This window comes from Rhamphochromis sp. 'chilingali' (genome assembly GCF_963969265.1).
Source record: "Rhamphochromis sp. 'chilingali' genome assembly, chromosome: 9".
Classification (NCBI taxonomy): domain Eukaryota; kingdom Metazoa; phylum Chordata; class Actinopteri; order Cichliformes; family Cichlidae; genus Rhamphochromis; species Rhamphochromis sp. 'chilingali'.
Genome location: NC_137936.1, coordinates 3401899 through 3426110, shown reverse-complemented (window position 1 = coordinate 3426110; position 24212 = coordinate 3401899). Strand labels below are relative to the sequence as shown.

At 40.8% G+C, this 24212-nt stretch overlaps 2 protein-coding genes across 4 annotated transcripts in view; one reads left to right on the top strand and one right to left on the bottom strand.

Moving 5' to 3' along the window:
• LOC308401934 (uncharacterized protein) overlaps positions 1–24212 on the top strand; it is a 565304-nt gene that overhangs the window by 248805 nt on the left and 292287 nt on the right. The window lies entirely within an intron of this gene.
• Positions 3956–23452, bottom strand: mtmr14 (myotubularin related protein 14). Of its 3 annotated transcripts, none has more exons than XM_080891599.1 (20): positions 23200–23449; positions 22619–23097; positions 22053–22201; positions 20236–20344; positions 19489–19564; positions 18406–18466; positions 17469–17591; positions 17026–17099; positions 16405–16475; positions 16249–16323; positions 15612–15678; positions 13859–13944; positions 12339–12415; positions 11697–11733; positions 11405–11475; positions 11253–11317; positions 8823–8955; positions 7910–8083; positions 6039–6245; positions 3956–4568 (listed from the first exon to the last, which is right to left on the bottom strand). In XM_080891599.1, the coding sequence occupies exons 2-20, from the start codon at positions 22751–22753 to the stop codon at positions 4388–4390; spliced, it is 1971 nt and encodes a 656-aa protein (XP_080747725.1). In that variant the 5' UTR covers positions 22754–23097; positions 23200–23449; the 3' UTR covers positions 3956–4387. The 3 variants fall into 3 exon arrangements, with proteins under 3 accessions (XP_080747725.1, XP_080747726.1, XP_080747727.1); XM_080891600.1 differs by having other exon boundaries at positions 23242–23449; XM_080891601.1 differs by lacking the exon at positions 6039–6245 and having other exon boundaries at positions 22619–23452.

Here is a 24212-nt window from a genome sequence, read left to right as displayed (position 1 = left end):
AGCCGCTGGGAGTGAGCCAGTACTTACCCCCACCTGCCGAGGCTGGGTGCTCAAGTATCAGCCACTGGCAGTGTGGTGGTGGGGGGAGATAGGCCCCCACACCAGGAGGGGCCTGAGATGTTCTGACAGAGGTGAGTCTAAGACCTGACCTAACACATAAATGTGCATTCCCAGCCTCATGCACACAAATACAAATACTAAGCACTCACTCAACAGGGAGACACACAGACGTGAACACCACACACACACACACCTACTCTTTACTCCCAGGTCCAGGCACCATCATCCCCAGAGGGACAATCCACCCCAGACCCAGGAGATGGCTCCCTTTACTCTGGAGTGGAGACAAGCAGACCGTTCCCGGTCCTGCAGCAGCAGCAAAGCCCAAGAGCCCAGATCCCGACCAGAAGGCTCCTCCTCCCAGCGCCCCCGATGTCAAACAGAACGGGGGTGTCTGAAGACCCCATACCTCACTCCGCCTGCTCATATCTGGTGTTGATGCGTGCTGTTCTAAGGTGCATTTACAACAGGAGGGGGGCATTGTGCCAGCGACCCTCTGCCAGATACTAGCTAGTGTCAACACGGCCCCTCCCGAGAACCCTCAATGTCTACATGTATTTAAAACTGAGAGGTGGGCACCGGCACCAGAGGTGACGCTGAATAAACAGACCTCTGGACGCTGTTTAGTGTGCCCACCCCCCAAGACCCTATACACGTGTGTCATGAGAGTTAAGTAATGTGAGTATCTAAGTTGTGGGATAAAACTGAGGCACAGGTGGCCAGGAGGGGACAGAGGAATGCCTCCGCTCTGCCTGAATGATGCACTTGTACCTCAAGGCCCTGCATGTGGTGTGGTGTGATGGAGCGGGAGGAGGGAGGCACTTGGGGAAAGGGATGAAAGGATTGGGGAGGGCAAAGTAGCCCCTCTCTCAAACCAACTCCCCCGCTGACCCCCAGTTCCCAGAATCCACCAAGGGCAGGGAGCCCAGGCCCATCCAGACCAAGCTCCATAGAGCATTGGGTAGCCCACCCAATCCCACCGCAGTGGAGGGGGAAGAAAGAAGGAGGAGAGGAGAAAAAAAAAAAAAAAAAAAAAAACACGACCACCGTAGTGGTAACTGGCCCTCCAGCCTTTTAACTTCAAAGTGGTCCATAGGCCAGGGGGCGGTGTGGGCGTGTGTGGTTGGTGGCTCGGCTGCAGCTGAGTGAGCAGTGAGCCACAAACAGAGCCTGTGTGAATAGAATAAAAATCTGAAAGGGAGCATCCTGAGTCGTGTCGGGTCCTTCAGGGTTACAATGATATAACTAGATTTATGAATCTCACTTGTATGACAGTGAACAGGTTTCTCTGGCCTTCATCTTTCCCCCCAAAAAAAAATTAAAAACAAGACCACACAAAAACAAAAACCTTTGACCAAGAATTATTATTTTTCCTTTATTCAAAATTGCCACCTGGAGTTAAAGTCACTTTCAACTGTAGCTCGACATCCATCAACAAGTAATGGTATTTGATAACCCAAAAGGAGGAAAAAAAAAAAAAAAAAAACATTCTTTAAAAATGCATCAGATATACAAAGAAGACTCTACACAGGACACTAGACAAGAGCAATGCAGCATTTCAACAAGTTAAAACCTCATTTGTGAAACAATGATTTACCCCAACTGAGGGTGGCGTGTTTTAGTTTTTATTAAAAATTTTAAAGAAAAAAAATTGACGATGTTTTTTGAATGCTAGAGACTATGCCAAACCACAGATAAATGTGAGAACTGAATTTAAGGAGAAAGCTCAAAACCTGACAGGGAGATGGTGTCATAACAGTCAGACTTTCATTACATCAAAACAGGGCAGATTGTTCCATTAGTCTCTTTGGAAGTACAAGATTAAACCCCTGGCAGCCCGTGCAAAGAACTGGTACACACCACATTCAGAGTAGTTACTGTGTCAGGATTATTTAAAATTGATCTGGATACAGTAAGTATTCAAGTGACTTAAAACGCCTCAGCTCATGATCTGAGGCATAAAGAAAACAGACTTTGGTTTTAGGTATAGCAAAAGAAACATTCTGTTAATTCAAGATTTTGGGAGATGGCTCAAGAGCGAAAATAAGGCTGTGCATGTGTCAAGGACAGCGACTCAGAATAGCCTAGCTCAACCAAGGAAAAACTGCTGGCTTCAAGTTTGTCCAAAATTTTATTTTTCACAGGGGGGGGGGGGGAGTTCAAAGCTGTTCCACTCTCCTACAAGACCGTCTCTATATAACAAAGCTCTAAAGTCTTCTATTAAACTAAGGTTTAATCTTTCTTGATCCAAATCATGGCTAGACATTCTGTTGTAGCGCTGCACTTATCCCAGAAACACTGGTGCCAACCTTTTCATCTCAATCCTGAGTACATTTCCCAAAATTCCCAAGAGGATATTATATTCATAAAAAAAATAAAAATTACGATACCAGTCATTTTCAGCAGCTGCCATTTACAGAGGCAGAACTGAAAGACTGCTGCCCGATATCCAACATCTCCACAAAACTCAGCGTTATGTCATTGTACAAACCGCAACCACATGAAAGCCTCACAGGTTTCACTGCAGTCAACTCTTAAGACTAAGCTCTTTAACAAAAATGTTTAAAAATTAAATGCACACATTTAACAGAAAATATACCTGAAACTGGACAGAAGACTCATCCAGTGCTAAATTAAGAGGCGGGACCAAAAAAAAAAAAAAAAAAAAAAGGCACAACAGAAAGGCCCTGAGGTACAGCAACTGTCAAACAGTTTGGCAACACCGATAGGCTAGTTTACAACTTAAGTATGAACTGACCCAACTGAGTGGGCAGGAAAGTCCCCGTGTGACCTGAAAGGAGGTGAATGTGATAATAGCTGGGCAGGAATCTCAGTACTGGCAGGAATGAAGCAGACCTCCCTTCACTGGAGGGACGAGAAACATCGAAAAGGCCTTTAGTTCATATCTGCTACCAAAATGCTCAGTGCTTCTTCACAGTCACTAAACCTTTAACAGATATGAGTCAATATGGTGATACTGTAATTGGCAAGGTTAAAAAAAAAAAATAATAATAATCATAATCAACCCTGTGAGAGCCATGACGGAACAGTCCTTATATTTAGTCTTTTTCTATAAAAGTTTAAAGTATCACATAAATCTAAGGTCAGTTTTTTCTTGCAACTACTCAACCCAAAAAAAAGGGTTAATGTAAATCTTAGCTCCTGAAATTTAAGCGTTTCCTATAAAATTACAAAGCAAATAATTTGATCTGTCAGTCAGACTAATTTTATTTGCATGTAGTATGATATCGAGCTTCCCTGGACAAGAGTTTAAAAGCAATGCATCCATATACACCTTAGCATTTTGACTTAAGTGATAACCTCTGCAGTGTCTAGCTGTCAGCTTGAAACGTTCAAAAGACTGTTGCTGATAACTGGTCTTAACCAGCCTTTTGGCCACAGTCCTGTTTCCACCAGTCAAAGTAGAGGTTCAAACAGAGTAATAACCAAATAGACAGCATTTGGCTTGTTCAGTTAATGGTGCCAACTAAAGCCAAACTGCATTGTTGAAGAAAAATTTCAGTTTTTACCAAGTTTTTAATTGTCCAATATTATTTTGTTCCACTTCAAGGCACCAAATATCTGGCATTGAGTAGTTCGTAAAATAAGAAAGCAGCATAATAGAGTCCTCTTTAAACCAAGTTGACAACGGTCAGACTATACAAGGTCTTTCAGCTAAAGCTTTCATGGGTCATTGGGGGAACAAAAAACAAATCAAAAAGCGCAGGAGTAAACTATTCTAAATGTTTCCTATATGGGAACGTCAACACCAAAAGCCCTTTAACTTTAGACCCCCACAAATATGAAGCTCTATGCAGTAAAACAGATCGGATAAAGTACTGAGCCAGATTCAAAATCTGAACAGCATCGAATCTTTTCTGTTTTTAGGAGACAATTTGAGGGGGGGGGACCCATCAAGCTCTTTGTCTCATTTCCACTGCCCAGTAGAACTACAGAACTGTTTGGATCAGTGAAGAATAGCAGCATAAGCAAAAGAAATCAAGTGATATTGTTTACTGGACATGGAGTTACAAATCTATAAACAGGCCAAGGCAGAATTCTTTACACTGTAATAACAGGAGACCTCTAAATCTATCACCATCCCTTTTTGAAACCATTTCCCTTCCTGAATGTGACAAAAACCTCAGACATTTAAAGTCCACAGGGGAAAAATAAAATAAAATGGAGGGCATGTTAAAAAATAAAAAATATATTAAAATATTAAAAAAATAATGCTTCACCCCTAAAATTGAAGAGGGGATTGTTTGGCACAGACATGCTGAATCAACTGATGTAAGCAGGAGGGTCCAGGGTCCCATCAAGAGGCTCAGACGATGGCGTTACTGCCGCGGAGGCCCACCCCACGGGCAAACTGCTCCAGCAGGCCGGAGATGGCACCAGAGGGGCTGGGAGCTGAGGATTTGAGGCCGACAGTGGAGCTGTAGGCTGCCAAGAAGGCTTCACGTACTGCCTCCAGACGGGCCTGACGCTCAGAGGGGAAGGAACACCTGGAGAGGACAGAGGAAATAAGCAGGGGGGATAAGATGGAGGTAAAGGTCTGAGAAAATGCATCTCCTGCTGAGACCAGAGAGAAGGCAGATGAGTCAAAGGGAGGACCCAGTGGAAATGCATCTCCCCAATTCTCATTGTCTACTGGGCAGTAAGCCACCTCTACTGAACATTTCAGTGCCCTGGTTCTAAAAACTTTTAAAAAACAATTTCCTGACAAATCAAAGCTTGTTTGACAGGATAAAAGCACAAACAAACTTTATGATAGTGCCGTATTAGAAGTAGCACTATTCATGTCAATTATGTCAGCACAAATGGCAAGATATTAATGTGATTGCAGTTTGAAATATGGTCAAACATTAGTTATAACACTAATGTGCCTAACTCATTGAGCCCTTTTATTACATTGATCTTCCATGGCAAACACTACCCCACCTTATCAACTTTATGCACTGCTACAGCTGCCAGCACTAGACAGTCATTAGGCCCTTCTCTGAACCCTGTTATTGGTCAAAAGAGCTGGTATTCCCCAGTAATGGGACCTCTATGAGACGTCCACCCTCCTCATGGTTCTAATTATGTCAACTTCATATGGACTGACATTTATGCATTTCTCTACCATCACTGATCAAATGTGGTACATTTACTCATATATTCATACAATTAACCTAACAGCCATGAACAAGTCCGAATCGGTGATAAAACGACACCCCACAGGCCCTGGGAGGACACCCCACAGGCCCTGGGAGGACACCCCACAGGCCCTGGGAGGACACCCCACAGGCCCTGGGAGGACACCCCACAGGCCCTGGGAGGACACCCCACAGGCCCTGGGAGGACACCCCACAGGCCATAAGAGGCCCCACCCTGGGGTCCAAACCAGGAACTTTAAGTGACAGTGGTTAGCACGGTTACCTCAAAAACACAACATTTGTGACACAGACAATTTACCATGCTGGTAGCACAGGAGTGTGTTAACAGCCAGGAAACACTGTTATAGTCAAGAACAGTAGGGACAGATACACTGAAAAGAAATACAGACTAATGACAAAGATCACTTTGTATGTAGGTTTGCACAACCAATGCTAAAGTAACTGAAACCAGCAAACTCTTACTACACCGTCATACAGCCCAGCACAAACTATGGTTACTGATTTGCTAAAGAGATCCTAAACTGGCACAAAATAAAAATGGTATCACAACTGAAAATTTCACAATAAACTGTGGACCCTGTAATGGCAAACAGATCCAGTGTTGGAATGAAGGAGGAGATACCCGAGCATAAAGCTAGCCGTGGTTTAATTTAAGAAGTCTAAGCTGTTTGTTACTAACTGAGAAAAGGGTGACAGTCTGCTTTTCTGCATCCTTGTCCCACTGGGAAGTGAACCTCTTGTTTAAGACTATGAAACCATGCCATCTACAAATCTCTTACGGGACTGAAACCTGTCTACCAGTGGAGAGGTACTTACATTCGTCCACTGGCTTCATCCTGAAAGCTGAATGGCAGGGGGGAGTCGTAGGCAGCGATAGCAGTAGATGAGTTGGAGGATGAGGCCGAGGCCAAAGGTGGAGGGAAATGGGTATGGTCATGGATGCTGCCACAACCGGAAACTATCTGCCAACTACCATAATCTGTAGAGAGGGAGGAACTTGACCGAGCACAGTCCGCTGCTAACCTGAGAGACAGATAAGAGGGACAAAAGTAAAAGAAAGCCCCCAGAGCTCATCTTGATCAGTAGCATGACTGAAATTTGTGGTGGAGCAATCTCCATTTATGATACCCCGACTCAGTTTCAAGTCTGTATCAGCAAACGAGTTGTATCCTGATAACAAGTGGTGTTAAAAAAAACAAAACCATTATATTTGTTCCTATAATGCATCCAAGATGTTTTAGGCTTTGGGTCCACAGTCAGCTGTTAATAGACCTCTCTGCATTGAATCGTACTTGTTATTAATCTCTGGCTCTCTTCCAAAGCATGTCTTTGTCTCGTCTTCCTTCCCTCACCCCAACCCAACCGGTTGTGGCAGATGGCCACCTCTCCCTAAACCTGGCTGCGCTGGAGGTTTCTTCCTGTTAAAAAGGAGTTTTTTGCCAAAGTGCTTGCTCATAGGGAGTCATGATTGTTGGGTTTCTTTCTGCATGTATCATTGTATGGTCTACCTTACATTGGACTTTTTGCAATAGCACCTTTTTCTCAAAACCATAGTGTTGTGCCAGATGTATGACATTAGAATATCGTGTTGTAACTGCTGAATGATATGAAATCTTAAAGCCTTCAAATGGGACTACACTGATTTTGATTTCTAAGGAGACACCACTCCATTCTCCACTTTGTCCTGTTTTGGAGAAGCCAAATACTGCCCGAGTCTCAACACTGGTACCAATGTCTGCATTTCTTACCATATACTTTAAATCTTTTTGTTAAGGACAATCCATGAACACAGTCTCATAAATGTATCCATTTTATTCAAGTACTCTTGCTAGAAAAGTGATACAAATTAATAAGATGTTGCAAATTTGAATAAGCTGAAACTGTTTAGCACACAGCATTTGTTGCTTTTGGATGCAGCTGCATACTGTCGGAGCTTTGCAAAAATCAGTTATACAATACAATCACTTAAAGCTTAAAAAGTCATGTGTGTTGATGACAGAGTGGAATCCAATTTGTCAAAATCCATTCACAAAGCAGGTCTGTTATGCACTAAACCTTTTTTGGCCTACAACTGCAAAGAGCATGTTATGTAGACCATCTTGTCTTCCTTAGGATGGGAAGTGTTCAGAGGGTTTGTGCCTTTTCCTGTACTTGTACCTGTCACAGGGTTTCTGAGAGTGTTTAAAAAGCAGCAAGTTTAGACTTCTTTTACTGAAGAAAGAAAGTTTCTCTCTGCAGTTGCAGTTTTGTAATAAAGGAAATGAGCAGGTACTATGCAACAAAATCCTCCACATACACTTGCCTAATAACAGCATTTAAGTGACTGAGAACTTCAAGCTATCTGATTTGGAAAATTTCCGAATACGTCAAACGGTGCAGTTGAACTCAAAATAAGGGAAGTGATAGAAACAGAAATGAAAGAAGAATTCAAAGCCGACAAAGAAGCTGATCAGACTTCTAGATAGAGGAAGTGGAACACACTCCAAACCAGGCCCTGAACATTTTAACAGGTTCAGATGACAACAGTATAGCAGTGGTTGCACTGTCGTAGCAACTGTATTTCACTGCTCGTAAGTAAAAGCAGAGCTGAGAAGGTGCATCTGGTGATTGTCCAAAGTGTTAAGTGTGTAAAAGTACGCAGTCGAGCAAACTTGAACTGGCGGCTTAAGCTACATTGACTCCCTCACCTTCTCCCTGGAACAGCCAATGGGCTGCTGCCAGTACGAGTGTCGCCATGCTCCGACTGATTGGATGAGGAGCTAGAAGACCTGGCGTCATTTGCTGTGTGGGAGAGGCGGTCGTCCAAAGGGTTCTGTTTATTCCAAACCACCATTGGAGAAGAGGAAGTGTTGCCTTTTCTCCTGAGGGCAGAGAGTAAATCACCATTAGCAACAGCTTGTTATCCGAGGCCAACGACACCACCACTGCATAAGTTAGATGTTGTATGTGGTATTCCTTAGACAAGGCATCTTTGGCTTGGAACACATGCGTGTTAGTTCTAAACTAGCAGAGTGTTGGAGCTGTGAGCATTTCCTTAAAATGCAAAGAACTTGTTTGAGATGACACATCAACTTCAGACACTTTAAGGCCTTGGTGGGGGGGGGGGGGGGGGGGGGGGGGGGGAACAGACTAGTCCAGCATAGGGTCACAACACAACCATCCAAATTACTCTAGCTTGCATACGATGACTGCAAAATGTTTAATAGAGTAAGTACCTGGAGACTAATGCAAAACACCCTATGAAACAATGACTGGGAGGTGAGCATTTACATAATACTCATGCACCTCTACATAACCAGTCAGATTCCTGAGTGACTCCATTCAACTTGCCCTGCATAGCTGAGGAGGGTCTCAAGCAGACAGAATCAAAAATTGTAATTGTGTGGATATGAAAAGCTTTTACATGCGTTTTGCAGACCTTTTGTTATCCACTGAAGGAGAGTAGATTTGCATTTTCTACGGTATTGTTTTTACTGGACCGTATGTATTATACAACAGTATAAATATTCTAGGAAGCTTGCAATAACTGGAAGAAAAGATCAACCTAAAGACACTTTGAGAAATTAATCCTTGAATTGTGTGAGCATGTGTGGTGCTGACCAGTTGGAGGCTTGGGGCTGACTGGAGGACAGGTCCACAGTGTCATTGGTCAAGCTTGATCCACTAGCAATCTCTTCAGTGATGAGGGAAAAGTCACTGCTCAAACTAGTCACACTGCCACGGTCCCTGGACTCTGAAAGCAAACAGCATTTCATCCAACATGTCACACAGGAGAGCCTGAGTAGCACCAACCAATAAAGGTTTACCCCCCTCCTTCAATGTTCCCAAAGCTCCCGTATTGTCCGCCCCACCCCAGCTAAATATAGTATTTAGATGTATAAAACAAAGACATTTACAGGGGAAGGCTGGAGCAATTCCCCCAAGATTCTGCAGTCACACGTCTGCTGCTCAGACAGTGTCGTCCTCAAACACTACAGCAAAGGCCTGAACAAAGCACCATTTGCACCTATGAAACTGACCGAGTCTGACATGAAAAAGCACCCTGATGTGACTACCACATTAAGAGGTTAAGAGTTTCTTCGAGCAAGTTTTGGATTTTAGGCTTTCACTTTTATAAAAGATTAAAGTACCATTTTAAAAATCACGGTCTCATTGTTTTGCTTTAGGCACTTAAAGTCTCCTTGCATCAGACCAGAGGCAAGTAGGATGAGCTCCCACTGCAGTCTTTAGCATAGCACCAGAGACTGCTTAATGCTCAATACCTTTCTTTCAAGAGTTTGAGAATTCTTGAATAACACCATTAGTGCCAAATGATTGGCATTTGATGCCACATTTATGATGTCTATATAGATATACAAGCCAAAGCCTGCCTATGTATAGTTGCTGAACAGCGCACCCAACTTCTGATGGTTGTTTTCAGCAGCCATGTGACAAAGCACAAAGTCATTTAAAGACCATAGTGAGACGTGCTGTAACGTATAGATCAGGGGTCCCCAACATCCTGACTCCAGCCCAAATCTGAACCCCAAGAGGGTTTTTTCCCCCAGACCGCAAAGCATTTTCTCATTTGCCATGTTTTATTCCTGCCGGCTACCGTGGCTGACTTTTGAACAGGCGCGTGGGGCAACTATGTGGGGCAGTGACATTCAGGTCCACACTCCAAGCCAGCTGGTGGTGATATTGCACCACCAACACAAACACAAAGGAAACCCATGCAGGCCCTTCAGTGCGGGTTGCTAAATTCCTAGCTTGGGAGCTCAGGAATGTTGACAGTATAATTATGACTTGGTGCTGCACAGATGAGTAAAAGAAGATGGCTTTGTCATAAATATGTAAAGTGGATGATGAAAATTGGGCATTTAAAGATGAATGGACAAAATTCACTCACGACTAACGAACATTTGCATCCATGCTTAAGAATTGCATTGACCCCATTTCACCCAAAATTTAAAATGCTAGCTGCAAATGTCCATGCAAATTTCTCCCACTAAAGTGAGAGCCAGCACAGTTTTGCAGGATGTTTTAAGTTACATTGTGTCGAGTTTGTCAAACACATTTTCTGCAGTTTAAAGCACTTCCTGATTTTCCTGAATATTGAGGGGTTTTAATGTTTTTGTTTTTTTAGGTGAATTGTTTGCACCTTAATGTTGTTTATGTGCAACAGATGTTGCAAAGATTGCATAATTTAATCGTTTTTTGTTTAATATTGGTACTTGAACTGGATTGCACTTGTCTGTCCAGGAGATGATTTAATGGGCATAAAGTTAAATGATTAAAACTAATTTCTAAGTACTAAGTTTTAAAAAGAGACTTTCCATTTGATTCAATTTTATATGATGGATTATGCAGAAGAAAAATAGAATTGGGCTGAAAGGCCTGTTGCTTTACCAGTAAACCATATGATTAAAATGTCCTCTTTGCCCAATTCATCCCAAACCATTTCAATTGGATTTCTGCTTAAAGCGATCTGGCCTCCACAATCACTCTCCTTACTATTCCAGAACAAAGCTAAACACTTTACATTTCACTAGATTAAATAACAGATTAGGTATGTCTGAACTTTTGATACTACATATCAGAATACCTTAATAATCCCCAAGGAAATTATGTGGTTACAGTTGCTCCAAGACAAAAGTAACAGACTGAACTAATTAAATAATACAATATATTACAAAGTTTAAAAAAAACATAAGAAATGGCTCTAATATACACAAATAGCTCAATTATTAAATATCCAGAATACTACAGAGGTAAAAAATAAATATATATATATATATGACTGACATTTTACTCTAAACTGTAAAACTTTGTCATTTACACCCTTTTGCACGTTCTCTACAGTAACTATTGCAGTGTGTACTGTGCATTAGATGGAGGAGTTGTACAGGCAGGAATGATTTCCTGTGTCATTTAGTGGTGCATTTGGGTATTATAATAATATAGGCTCCCAAAATATCTGTAATTAATTAGCTAGATCCATGAAATATCAGTCAAAACTTCTACAGATGAAAGCATGCAAAAGTGACTCACTCAACTGGCAGAGCTCTTCCACAGTGAAATCACCGTCTTTGAAGTGAGAGTTCTTTCTTCTAAAACTTAAAGGTCAGACATTAAAAGACTAGTGAACACCTGATAGTGAATCCACACAGCTGGAATTTGACTAGGTAATGTGGTAAACACACCTCTGCTTTTTAACTGTAGAGAACTTCTCTGAAACAATGTGCTTCAAAAAATTGAAGCAAAAAAAGAAAATCTGAGGAGGAAAGAAGAATGTCTGATGAAACAAACAGAAACCATTAAGACAAAAATAGAAACTGGTAATAGCAAGGGGTACACAAACTGCATGTAGCCTTTCACAAACCAAAATTCACTCAACGCATTTAGGTGTTATTCCACATTAAGCTAAATGATTATGTCAAGTGTCATTTTTACTTGCTTTAGAATGAGCTACAACTTCATTTTAAATACAAGTACCTCTTCCCCTTTGGAGAGTCGATCTGGCAGCATGTGACTGAATGGGGAAAAAAAGGAATGACTGAAAAGCTTCCATTGCCAAACCTCCTCAGCATAATAATACTATAATATAAAATTATATAATAGTTCTAAACTGCCCAGTTCTTTGTCATAGTTAAAGAGGATAAATACAGAATACCAGCAGAGCTGAAATGGATCGGAGACGTTGATGACATCAACATCTGCACCTGACGGCAGCTTTAAAGGACTTTGATAATTAAACTACAATGCACCATATATTCAACTGATCCAAGTGTGTTTGGGATAAACTCATAGCACCAGATTTAGTTGAATACTTTTAAACAAACTGAACCTGAAAGCTAAACATTTTAGCTTAAAGATCTGAAAATGAGTGACTGAGTTTAAGCTGTTCGGTGAGGGGATCAAAAAAGGCTTAAAATTATCTTAAATGCTGCACGTCGCAAGTTTACCTTCCCATTAATCAGTCACAACTCAAATATGTACTGTAGACAACCAAGGGTCTCTCAAGTCAGGTGGCACTACGAAGTGTCCAAATCACCTCCGACATATTTCTGCTGGCCAAATCAACTTATCTTAACAAGTTGCTGTGAAGTCCTGAAATAACAGATGTAACATTCTTACCCAAAGAGGAACCAGTCGTAAGCGATAGTCAGATACAGAATCTCTGTGGGCTCCAGGCTGGCATGCACTGCACCATCCTGTGAAAGATGGGAATAACTGAGTCGAACAGCAGTCTAGTAGGTTTAGGCTTCAGCAGGTACTGTGTACATGTCTAGTAGAAGTAAAGTGCTCACGTTACTTCTGAATAGACCTCTCAGGAAAAGCACATAGGAGCATGACAGCAGTCTGGTTTAAATGCATGCACTTAACTCATTCACTGCCATTGACGTCTATAGACGTCAATTACGTTTTTCAATGGGAGGGGCTAGAATACATTTTATTTTTTCATATATTTGTAAATAAATTGTTTTGATAAAACAACCTTTCTCAGTGTTATTTCTGTTTTATAGAAGTGAAAAACTATTTTATATGTTAGAGGTGTCACAAAGCAAGAAATATTAGTGTCAAAGGCACTTTTCTGCTTGAAATTTATTTCTCACAAAAAGCTCGTTTTCTCCCTTTTTTTGGTCAAAACAGGCATTTTTGGTGGAACCCACCTCTCTTCTACAGCTGATTACTAAAGAATGGAAAATGGTAGAAACAAGCTTTTTTTTTGGATGAAAGAAGAGAGTCTGTTCTTCATTTTGGTAGGTTCAGCGTTTATATGATCATAACACACAGTTTTCTGTGGCTCTTCAAAAATGAGTAAAAATGCTCAAAAACCCTGGCAGTGGGGAGTTACCTGATTTGAGAATGGCTGGCAGTGAATGAGTTAAGTGAAACTATCCATGGTTTAAAAAAAAAAAAAAAATTAAAATTATATTGACCATTTGTAACTATATAAAAAGGTAATAATCTGCTGCTTTTCCACAATGTTCCTCATGCCATGGATTCATTTCAACTACAGCCTTGTGGACCACCAACTGTAGCTTTGGTGAGCTAAGCCTAAAAGTGCTTGAATCAACTTTGCAGTTCCTGCAGGTACTGGTTACACTGGCTTCACCAATTTTGTCCACATCTCCGAAACAGAACAGATAGTTTAAAAAATAAAGTTGGCATTTCTGCCCTTTACAGAGGTGCTGTGTCACATTGGCCAACGTAAAACATGTCAAAGTCATGAGTCTAGAGAAGGAAGCAGAACTGCTCTCTGAACAAGATTCAGAAAGTCACCATGGCCTTAATTTTGCCTGTGCCCTACACAGTATCAGCACACCATGACAGAGCTGACTAGTTGTCCACAGATCAACAGTTTCAGTTTTTTCAGAAGATTGCCATGTGGGTCACATCTTCAGAAGACTTTTTTTGCATAAGTTGGAATTTAAAAATAAAATAAAAGAAATTGTGGTGAATACAGCGAGGTCAATTACAGCACAGAAAAACTGACACAAGGAGCAGTGGTGGATTTGTGGCAGACTGATTAAGCTGGGGATTACAAGAGTCTAATGAAGGTCTGAAGGACCCATTGAGGTGTTTGGTGTCATGTGGAGAAACAGAAGGAAATAAAAAGATTTAAAAACCACTCAAGAATAGAAAAGACTTACTGCCCAGAGAGAGAGCCTGAGGAGAGACACGAACAGAGGCGTTCTGTCCCATCCTGATATGCAGTGCACCAGGAGGCCGCTATCATCTGAAATGACAACACCTGAGAGGTCAATGCTGTAAGCACCTTCTGGAAAGCAAGAGTATTATGAATAGGTAGAGTACATAATGCACCACAGAGTACAGAAGTGTTGTGTAACATGAACTCGATAGATGAACTCAACTGGTGTACTGAACTGGAAACAATACTGAATGATTCAAGTGAAGACGACAGCACCGAGACTGAGCAACATGCATATTCTGTTTTGCAATGGCACAGACTGAGTGCCAGTATAACAGCTCTGTGATGAACTGCCTTCATGAAGGATGCTGAACCACAGCTTGAAATTTATAGATGTACAGGGAAATGCAGAGAAACTTGTTTATTGCTCTGCATTCTGACAAAGGACAAAACAATAGACAGTAATTGGCATAATAATCCTAGTAGGGACTAGTAAAAGCGTTATACAAATACAGGCCATTTACCATATGTAACTGTATTCTAAATCATACTAAATAAATGGAATTAAAAATAGTACCAATATTTGACGTAGTATAAATGAACAAAAAATAACTAAGGACCTTGGAAAGAAAAGTGTCTGGACTTCTTTAAGATGGTTCTAACTAGAACTGAAGAAGCTTCTTGGATGAAGGTGAAACCTCTTCAAGCAACTTAAAGAAGTCCAGACACTTTTCTTTCCAAGTTTCCTCAGACTACGATGTCCTGGATGACTGAGAACCTTCACAGACAATAAATAAAGCACTGCCAACTAATGTTTAAGGACTTTTTGGCTATTTGAGATGGCTACACAGACCATTAATTAGGTTAAGGCAGTGTTTCCCAACCACTGTGCCGTGAGAAATGATCAGATGTGCCGTGGAAGATTATCTGGTTACATTCTCTTCCACTAGAGGGCAGTACAACTACCTGCTCCAATTAAATGGGTTGCCAACTGCCAGTAAAACAGAAGACGAAATTACATAATGGCCATGCTGTGAGTGAGACAATATAGCAACAGATAAATATTTGAAAAGAAAAAGTATTCAGTCTGATTTGGGTCCTGGAGAAAATTCTGACCCAGGTGAAGGCCCTAGCATGAGTGGCAAAAAAAAAAAAAAAAAAAAAAAAAAAAAGGTATACTGGGGACAAACAAGCCAATTCCGTTATGCCTGGTGCACGGGGAGAAAAAAAAAAAAAAAAAAAAAAAAATCAATATGCTTTTTGTGACATTTGTTTGGAAAATTCACACGGGTTAAGGAACAGTTCTGCTACTGTGGTTATCATGATGAACGCTTTAAGACATCTTAAACTTGAATTAAAACCAATGTTTTGACACAAACTGACCTGAGCATTTTGACATTGTAGTTCCTTAAATATCTACTCAGATTATTCTGTTAGAAGTTGGACATTGAAACAGTGACAGTCTACTCAAAGTCTTCAGCTGTTTGGGGGTGGTTAACCATTAACCAGAGAATTATCCAGAACAGGAAGTGAATTAGCTACAAAACCTTATGCTAAACCTGGTTTCTTATTCAACAGTTGATTCTATATTACATCCCAGATTACCACTCATTCTGACAGAACATAAAATAACTGCCAGGGGAGTTACCAAGGTAGCTAGATAATGGCAGGCTTTCCTTCTACAATGACTTTGACTGTTGCTTTATATTATGATTGAGCTGCCTCCAATCCACAACAAGAAAACACACACCTACCATCACTATTGATGATGTGGAGAAGTAGCTTCAGGTAGTTCTGGGTCTGCTGCACCAGGTCCCATGACTGGACAGTTTTCACAGAGAAACAAACATTAATTGTTTGATAAAAACCTTACTTTGCACTCAGGAAATGATCTTACTGGATTACATCTTAAACTGGAAAGGTCCTTCACACTGTGCGTCAAAACTTGGCCTGTTCCTCCAACCACATTTAACCAAATCGATAGATTAAAACCCAGAAAGAAAATAATTTTCTGCACATTTTGGCATTTAGCTTTACATTCGTGGACTCTAAAACCACATTCTGTGAGGTCAGACACCATTTGACTGTACAGTTTTTATCAGCACGAGTACACCAGCAACCCACAGAGAAACATTACTATAAGACACTATAATATTACTATGCGCCAGTTTGTCCATGTTTTGTTTGTCAACCTATTACAGCAAAAGCATCACGGGGAAAAAATAAAATAAAAACTTAGTGACGCTAGTGTACAAGCAGTCAAGTTATGAATAACGAGCCAAGATCTGTGCAAGTTGGACAACAGATGGAGCTATAACACCAGTAATATCAGCACATGACAGTTATGGCAGATAAAGAACTCAGTAAAAGCAGGAAGACAAGAGAATTAACCTGGTACTGAGTCCAGTCAATGTTCAAGTTGTGAGTAAAGCACCTGGGGATTGTCAAAGGAGCGTCCACAAAGTCCTGTCAGAAGATACAAAGAAGAATGCTCAACACAGAGCTGACTTCTGACCAGTGCCTGATCTGTCTGAGCAGATTCTCTACCTGATTCCAGTTAAACACCAGACCCTCTGCTGTGTAATCTCTGTCTTTGTAGTCCTTGAAAAACTCACAACCTGAAAAACAACGGTAAAATGTAATTTGTACGGCGCCAAATCACAACAACAGTTGTGCAAGGTGCTTTATATTGTAAAGTAGACCCTACAACAATACAGAAGAAACCCAACAATCATATGTGCCCCCCCAACAAACTCCTCTGTAAATTAACCCAAAGTCAAGCTATAATGAGAGTATACAAAAATATAAATAAAATGTCCAGTTCCCAAATATTTTCTGCCTGGCAGAAGGTTTTATGGCAAATATGCACTTTATACAAAGCAGAAAAATGAATAATTAAATGCTTAAGATTTGACAAATTTTACTAGCTTAAAGTGCAACATCCCAGAGCTTTAATTTGGGTAGACAGCACAGGTACATGTTATGAAAGAGTAGTAGTAATAAAGTTTTAAGCACAAACACCAAAATGGTAGTTTAATTTATTACTATATTATCAATCGAGGGCTTTGTTCTACAAGTCACAGCTGTTCGTGGACCGCCTCTGTAATTCCACTCATATTCCATTACTGGCTGATAAAGCACACCTAGCTCTGGTGAAAGGGTCCTTACCTGGGTAAGGCACAGAAAGCAAAGTGAAGTCTGCATAGCGTTGGGCCTTGTCTACCTTCTCTGATGACGTCACACTGCAGGGACACAAGGAAACCAAATGAGATTCATTATAAGCAGTCACCCAGAAACATGAAATAAACCCTTTTATTAAAAGCTGTTGTAATGTGATAAACTAGCAGTGCAGCTTCTGCCCTTTCTGAAGCTGACAATATTGTTTAAAATTAATTAAAAAGCTTATTAATGTAGCTATATATCTTATAATACACTGAATGATGCAGCAGTGATTGCGGTGCTCTAGACATAGCTGTTTATAGTAAATTGGGGACACACACACACTAAACTGAGTAGCCACATCAGAAGCCTCCCTCTAACCCCTCTTCTTCTAGGAAACTGTGACCTAAATGGCACAGAGTGTGAATGAACCAGTACAGTCTGTTCCTTACTTGAGGCCAAACTTAACCTTCTTGTTCTCCACCATTAAGTCGCAGATGTAGCGAACTGACAGGTAACGCAGCAGCTTAATGTCATAACCTCGAACCTTATCGAAGAGATGGGAGTCACCGTTCCTGACGAGGAGAAAAGTGAAGAGATAATGTGAACATGCTATCATGTTCAAAAAAAAAAATGATAGCATAGACAATTTATCTGACACATAGTAACTGTTATTAAATGATCTAAAACACTGGAGAAGGAAAACAAGTCACTTTCCAAAATATAGCAGGGACGGGGGGGGGCACATCACAGATGTGTGTACTTGCTGTACATTTATTAGTTTCTAGACATGAGCATAACCAGTGACCAGGCAGATGGTTAGACCTCAATATTTGAGATATTTTGGCTCCTCATCTAATGAGCAAAAACAAACCAAATGATTAAAATAAAGTACGACTGACGTTTAACACTTGTTAAAATTCTTGTCATTTCTATTGCACTTTAAAGAAACCCAATTTATAGAGATTGTGAAAACATGCACATAGCATATAAATGTTGGGCATTTGCTGGGTGTAGTTTCTAAATGTACGTGTGTTACAGCATTAAATTATTTTTCAAGTTGTCAACCAATGATTGGATTAAGAAAAAAAATATATAAGATTTAACTTTCAAGACCAAATATCCAGGCTGTAAATTCTGTGGGTTTTTGTTTGTAGTTTTTTTAAAACCCTGTATGATCAGGTCAGTGACAACATCAAACCTACCCTCAGAGCCAAATTCTGACTTTTCTCTTAAAAACAAAAGTCCTATTAGACAGTGTTAAGAATGGATTAATTTGTTTATCACAGATGAGACTTTGACTCCATGAGATTAACACAATTCTTAAATTACAAAATAAATACATTTAAAAAAATGTCCTGTGTGTACAGCAGGTAAGGTAACCATTACCTGACTACCCTGTCATCCTCTGGAAACTCCTCCGACTCCGTCCATGTGTCATCACTGCCCCCTAAACAAAGATAAATTATAAAAATAGCAGGAAAACATTAGTCGGGTCAATCTCTCCACATACAGGCTTGGAAATATTAATTGTTGCAGACTTTGCATAAGTGCAGCATCAGATAAAACATTGTTCCAATAAAAGGGGAAAGTTAACACCTTAATGGAAGTGGGAAATCATTCAGCCATCTTATTCCACTCATCCATTTAAGAGTTATGGGAGGGCTGGAACCTACCCCACCTCATGTGTGAGAGGTGAGGTACACCCTAGACAGGTTGTGAGTATAGCAGGGCTAACAGAGACAACCACTCAAGCTCACATTCACCTCGTAGTATCATCACTGAACCTAACGCACATCTTTGGAGTACTCAAGCAGAACCCACATCAAAGGGAGACACTTCCACAGAGAAAGGCCCAACCAGTATGCAGACTTGAAACTAGGACCCTGCTCCACCCACTAGTCCTAAAATGGGGTGTAAACAGTGAATGCACTCTTAAGAGTTGTGTAGTCAAATACAAAGAAATTTGCATGTGTGAGCCTAGAAGTTTTCACTCCATTAACAGCAAGTGTCTTCCTAAAAGTCAATCCCAAGTCTCTGGAGAATTTTCTGAAAGCTTCTGTAATGCAGAAGTAATCTTTGCACTTAGTTCATAGAGTCTCAGTGTGTGCAGCAATGCAGAAATGGCACCATTTGTCAGAATGCCAGGAAGTACAGCTACTGTACCACAGCAGTGAACTTTGCAGCCTGAGAAATGCTAAGTGATCTTAATATTCGGTGCAGTTCCACCCCCCACACGTTCCCCTCAACTGATGTTAAAAGGGAACTAAAACAGAAACAACTGTAGTCATCCCTGATGAGCTGGTGATTTTCAGTGGAGGCAACCTTTCAGTCAAAACAAAGGCTCAGAAAGAAAAGGGCTGCAGCTACTCACAGGTCAGAATCTAAACTGAAACTTATCATGAAAATAAGTCAGCCACAACTTCACGTTTATACTAACTTTAAGCCATTTGCAGGTGTGTGTGCTTTTACCTGAGAAAATGTAGTTGTAGCCTGTGCGTCCATACAGCTCCCCCCAGCCTGCCAGTGTGGATGATCGGCATATATGCTAAAATATGGCAAGCAAAGAATACAACATTTTATATTTCAGTCATTGTCAAATTTAAACATTCAGAAAACTGAAAATTTTGAACTTTCAGCTACTTTACTTCTTAAAGGAGGAAAATGCTCCACAAAGTCAGTCAGACCAAAATTATGGCCTCGCAAAATAGCACGGACAGTTAGCATTAGTACCCTAGAATCATTGTACCTCAGCGCCTCGTGCCTTAACACAGATGTAACATTAGCTGGTGCTGGCACTACGTAATCTTTAGAGTGTTACAGGTTCACTGCACCCACACAGATCTAATAAACTTAAGTTTGATGCATGCAGGCTGAATTGGGTCCGAGATGCTCTGGCCCTTATTCATCTTCTACTCGTTCCCGCGTTCCCTTTGGTTCCTCACAACAACACGAGAAGGATACATAATTCAAACGAGCTTCTGCTTCCAACTCAGCTTAATTTTTTTTCTTTGTTAGCACTGTACACATTTTACCCGCATGTTTAACCTCAAACTATTCAGGTTGGGTTTGTTTTGAGTACTTTTTTTTTTTCCCCTGCTTCACAAGAGTCAGTGTTAAGGAGCAACCACAGCATGAGGAGGTCACACCTTTGACATCAGAATTTTGTCACATGGAGGAAAAAGAACAGTTGTATGTAACCAAGACCAATATAGATACCTTGCCATTGTAGAGGATGACTGGACAGACGAACCTCCCTCTACAGCGAGCCATCTTACTCCGGTTCACTAGGTCCTGCAGCTTAGAGATCTGCACCGTGCTCTCAAACCTGTACACACAAACCACCACATGCTCTGCACATCAACTACACAACACAATCCAGCAGTTAACAAATTTCTGCTCCAAATGAAACCAGCCTCATTTATGCAAATTTACAATAAAGAAATCTTAAAAGCTTTTACGCTCATATTGCCGATCTTCCCCCAGCTTCAAAAACAAATAACTGCAACCACTACAGCAGAAATGAAATTGACAGTTACAGCTTTTTTAAAAACTCTTTTCTTAGAAAAACTTTAGCACACTGACACATGAAAGCCCTCAGCATTTTCATACATTGCTCTGGTTTGACTGTTTTAACTATACATCCTGCCACCTGACTAAATCACTGGACTGGTCCATTTTGAAAGTTTAAACTAATAAAAATCGCTAGTAGTGGCAGGAAAGCAACACTGCACTGCTGAAGGAGCTTCTTTAAACACTTCCGCTACAAATTTAGTTTGTTTTTAAAAAGCCACCAATATTTTGCCCACACTTAACCTTATGTAAGTGCAGTCACAGAAACACCTAAGGATTACCTAAAGTAAAGGGATCAAACGTGATAAAGCGGCCAGAGGTCAGTCAACGATTAGAGTCAATACCTGATACTTAACAGATGACTCAGCATACTTTTACCCCATAATGCAAACATTTATTACAGATGCAAGCTGCAATATTGGTATTAACTTTGTATCCAACTTTAGATCATTGCAACATTTTTGCGACATGCTTGAAACCCTGTGCAACTCTGGATAATCTTAAACATTCATTTTAGTGATAAACACAATTTCCCAGTTTTCCTGATTCTCACTTTTGTCTCCACTAAAATCCATTTACATAAATACATTTTGTAACCATGTTTCTTGCATCGTACTCCGTAGTTAATATGCACAGTCCATTGCCCTTTTCAATTTAACGTGCAGCTTAAACATTTGTGAGAAAGTGCATTTTGTTTTTAACTGACACTTAAAAACTGGAAACATGGCTGCACATGAATACATTCAAAAGGAATATTTAAGTCTTAAACAAAACACTCCAAAAAGCTATTTTTGCTTCATCATTACAGGTAACTGTGCAAAGATTAAGAGTCTAACCTAGAAAGAATCAGAAAAGTTTCTGATGTAAAGTCTGCCAGCATTTTGGCCTCATACATGTTTGCTACTTTAGATTACTAAATGACTTAACATTTCTAATTGTCAACTGATAAGTTGCTTCTATACTCCCTTGGGTGCAGTTATACATGTGGTTGCATGCATTAACTGCAATCAGGTTTTTGTGTTCCACAATTTTTCAGCTGACATGAACTTTGGAATCACTTTAACTGAAAGAAAATTTCTTTTTCAATGTATGAGTTTCAATTGTGTAAAACTAATTGACAAGATATAAAGATCTTGCTGTGCATATGAAGGATTTTGCTGCTATCTATTTCTAGCACTCTACTGGAAATTTGTTGCGCTACATGAATCAGCAATGAGAAAGAGGGCCTTTTTGAATCACTGCTATAATGTGACTGACTCCATGTGACACAACAGTCACTTTACCCCTCTGCCTCCTTTATGTGTTCAGAGGGGCTGCAGACGGAGGATGATCTTTGGTCCCCACACCATAATAAGGTGTGCATGGAAGAAGAGGCACACAAACAAACAAGTGGGTAATTTGTAACTAGGCTGAACTTTGTATCAGGGGAAAAAGGATGGGATGACTGAGCAGTGGAGATATACCTGTCTTTCTCCACATCTAGGCATTCATACTCCAGGAAAACTATCTGTCGGGGGTAGTGTCCACACACTTCTCCGTTGGTGTTCTGGATGATGCTGTACTTGTAATCTCTGGCAAACAGCTGCAGACAGCGTGTCTCTATGGCCTCCACCTGAAGGAGATAAACATATTAATAGTCCTTAATGGTTCCTTTAGATAATACTATAGTCCAAAAGGCTCATGTGGAGAGACAATAAGATCCCATTGTTTTGGTATGGCAGATTCTAGCCACACAGTCCAAATGCATACCCATAGATTGCATTATTAGACACTGAGCAGTCAAACTGCTAGCCAGATGTCTAAACATTGTCCACACAATCATCAGAGTCTAGCTTGAGCAATACAACTTAAAAAAAAAGCATGCATGCAAGTTACGTACTACTTTTTGGATATTCTTTTGCAGAGTTGAGCATGTCTTCAGTGCAACTCATCATTTAAATTGATTGATTTAATACAAACACCATTTGGCGCATCCTTAGCAAAAGTAGTAACTTATCATGAAGCTAAAGTAGAGAGAAAAGAGAAGTACCTGCGGAGTGACTTCCTTTGCCCTGTACTGCGTCTTGGAAAACAGGTCTATCAAATCCGTTATTTCTTCACTCTTTCTGACCAACAGCCCGGGAGCCGGGAAGCTGCCGGCCGTGGGGAGGTGGATGTCCGTCATAGTGCCTCGACCCGCTGCGGTGGCTTCGAGCCGCACTCGACCTCCTTCAAACACCGCTGAGCCTTGTCCTCTGGGACGGGGAGACCGACCAGGCCATCCCTTCCCAGCCAGCTTTTTCCTGACTGCCCGCTTGAGGGAGCCGGAGCCGGGGAGTCTTCTTGAATTCAGGGCACCAGCGAACCGTTCCACTCTCCAAACACAGCCTGTTAGCCAGCCCGTAAAGCCGGTCACTCAAACCACAGCTGCTGCCGCTGCAGGGTACAGAGGTTAGCAAGACTAGCTAACAGGCTAGCTCAGGTCCCCAGGCGTAGCCTATCGTTCGTCTTTTCCACCAAATCAAAGCCCTGGTAAATTCATTCAACATAAATAAACAGCCGTTTTATTTTCTGACATAGGGTAAACTTTCGTTCGTCTCTCAGCACCAATAAAGTAAAACTCCCCGTCACCTGGAGTCAGGAAATCTCCAGGATCCTTCCCGGCCTACTCACGTTTCCTCAGTGCCATGTCTTCCTGTCTCCTTAGAAACCACGACCATAAACTGTTAAATGTATACAGTAAACTGTCCTGTCGCTGTAAGGTAGCAAAATAGAAGTGGATAACAGCCTCAACAATACCGAGTGGTGTCGCAAGCTGTGCAACAGATACCGAAGTAAAACAGCCGATAAACAGGAAGCAGGTTTAACCATGTGACAGCCATCACCCCCTTTAAATGGTGGTGCCTGATTGGATCAGCTGGAAGGACTCGCTACTACTTTACTACGGCTGGGTAAACAATCTGATCACAGTATTTGAGCGGAAATAAAGACCGAGTTAAAAATTAAAGTAAAAAAACCCGATGATTTTACTAACCTTAACTTTACTTACCTTTCTAATTATCCTAGCAGACCACTTTCATATGAGAAACTATATTGGAGAAATTATAGAGCTCGGTCTATGCATACAGAAAAAATGAGCTGAGGTTTGTTTGTTTGCTTTTTGCTTTTGTTTTGTAAAATTTTAATTTTTTGCTTCCCAAAGTGCAGAATATAGGGGTGGAAAACGAAAATACATTTATTTGCGTCCCTACAATAACTCAATTAGCGAGCGCTTAATTAGAGTAGAAACTAAACATTCAACCTTCTCTTCAGTAATCATGAAGTCTTATTTAAAGAGTTCAGTTAAAGAGTTCCCTCTTTAATTGACACTCCAAATTCATCAGTGCTGACATTATCAAACATTACGAGGTAACACAATGTGGTTCTGTTACAGAAGAGGAAGAGTTACTGAAAATAGGCACTAAAGTCCCTTATATATAGCTTCAATCTATCATTCATTATTTGGTTACAACATTTTAATCAAATTCACTATATTATCTGGAGTGATAGCTGGGGGATTAGGCTCAGCTGAAACAAACAAATGGGGGGGGGGAATGCATTAAACTTACTACCGTAACAAGATTCTGCTGATATTTGCTGATAAA

Bases quoted from the DNA above. Each gene is read 5' to 3' on its own strand.
- mtmr14 (XM_080891599.1), bottom strand. From the start codon at position 22,753: ATGACGGACATCCACCTCCCCACGGCCGGCAGCTTCCCGGCTCCCGGG. The intron at 13,945-15,611 runs GTAGGTGTGTGT...TTGTCATTTCAG, and splicing joins CCACATCATCAATAGTGATG to ATGATAGCGGCCTCCTGGTG. The intron at 4,569-6,038 runs GTAAGTACCTCT...TGTCCTCTCCAG, and splicing joins GATGAAGCCAGTGGACGAAT to GTGTTCCTTCCCCTCTGAGC.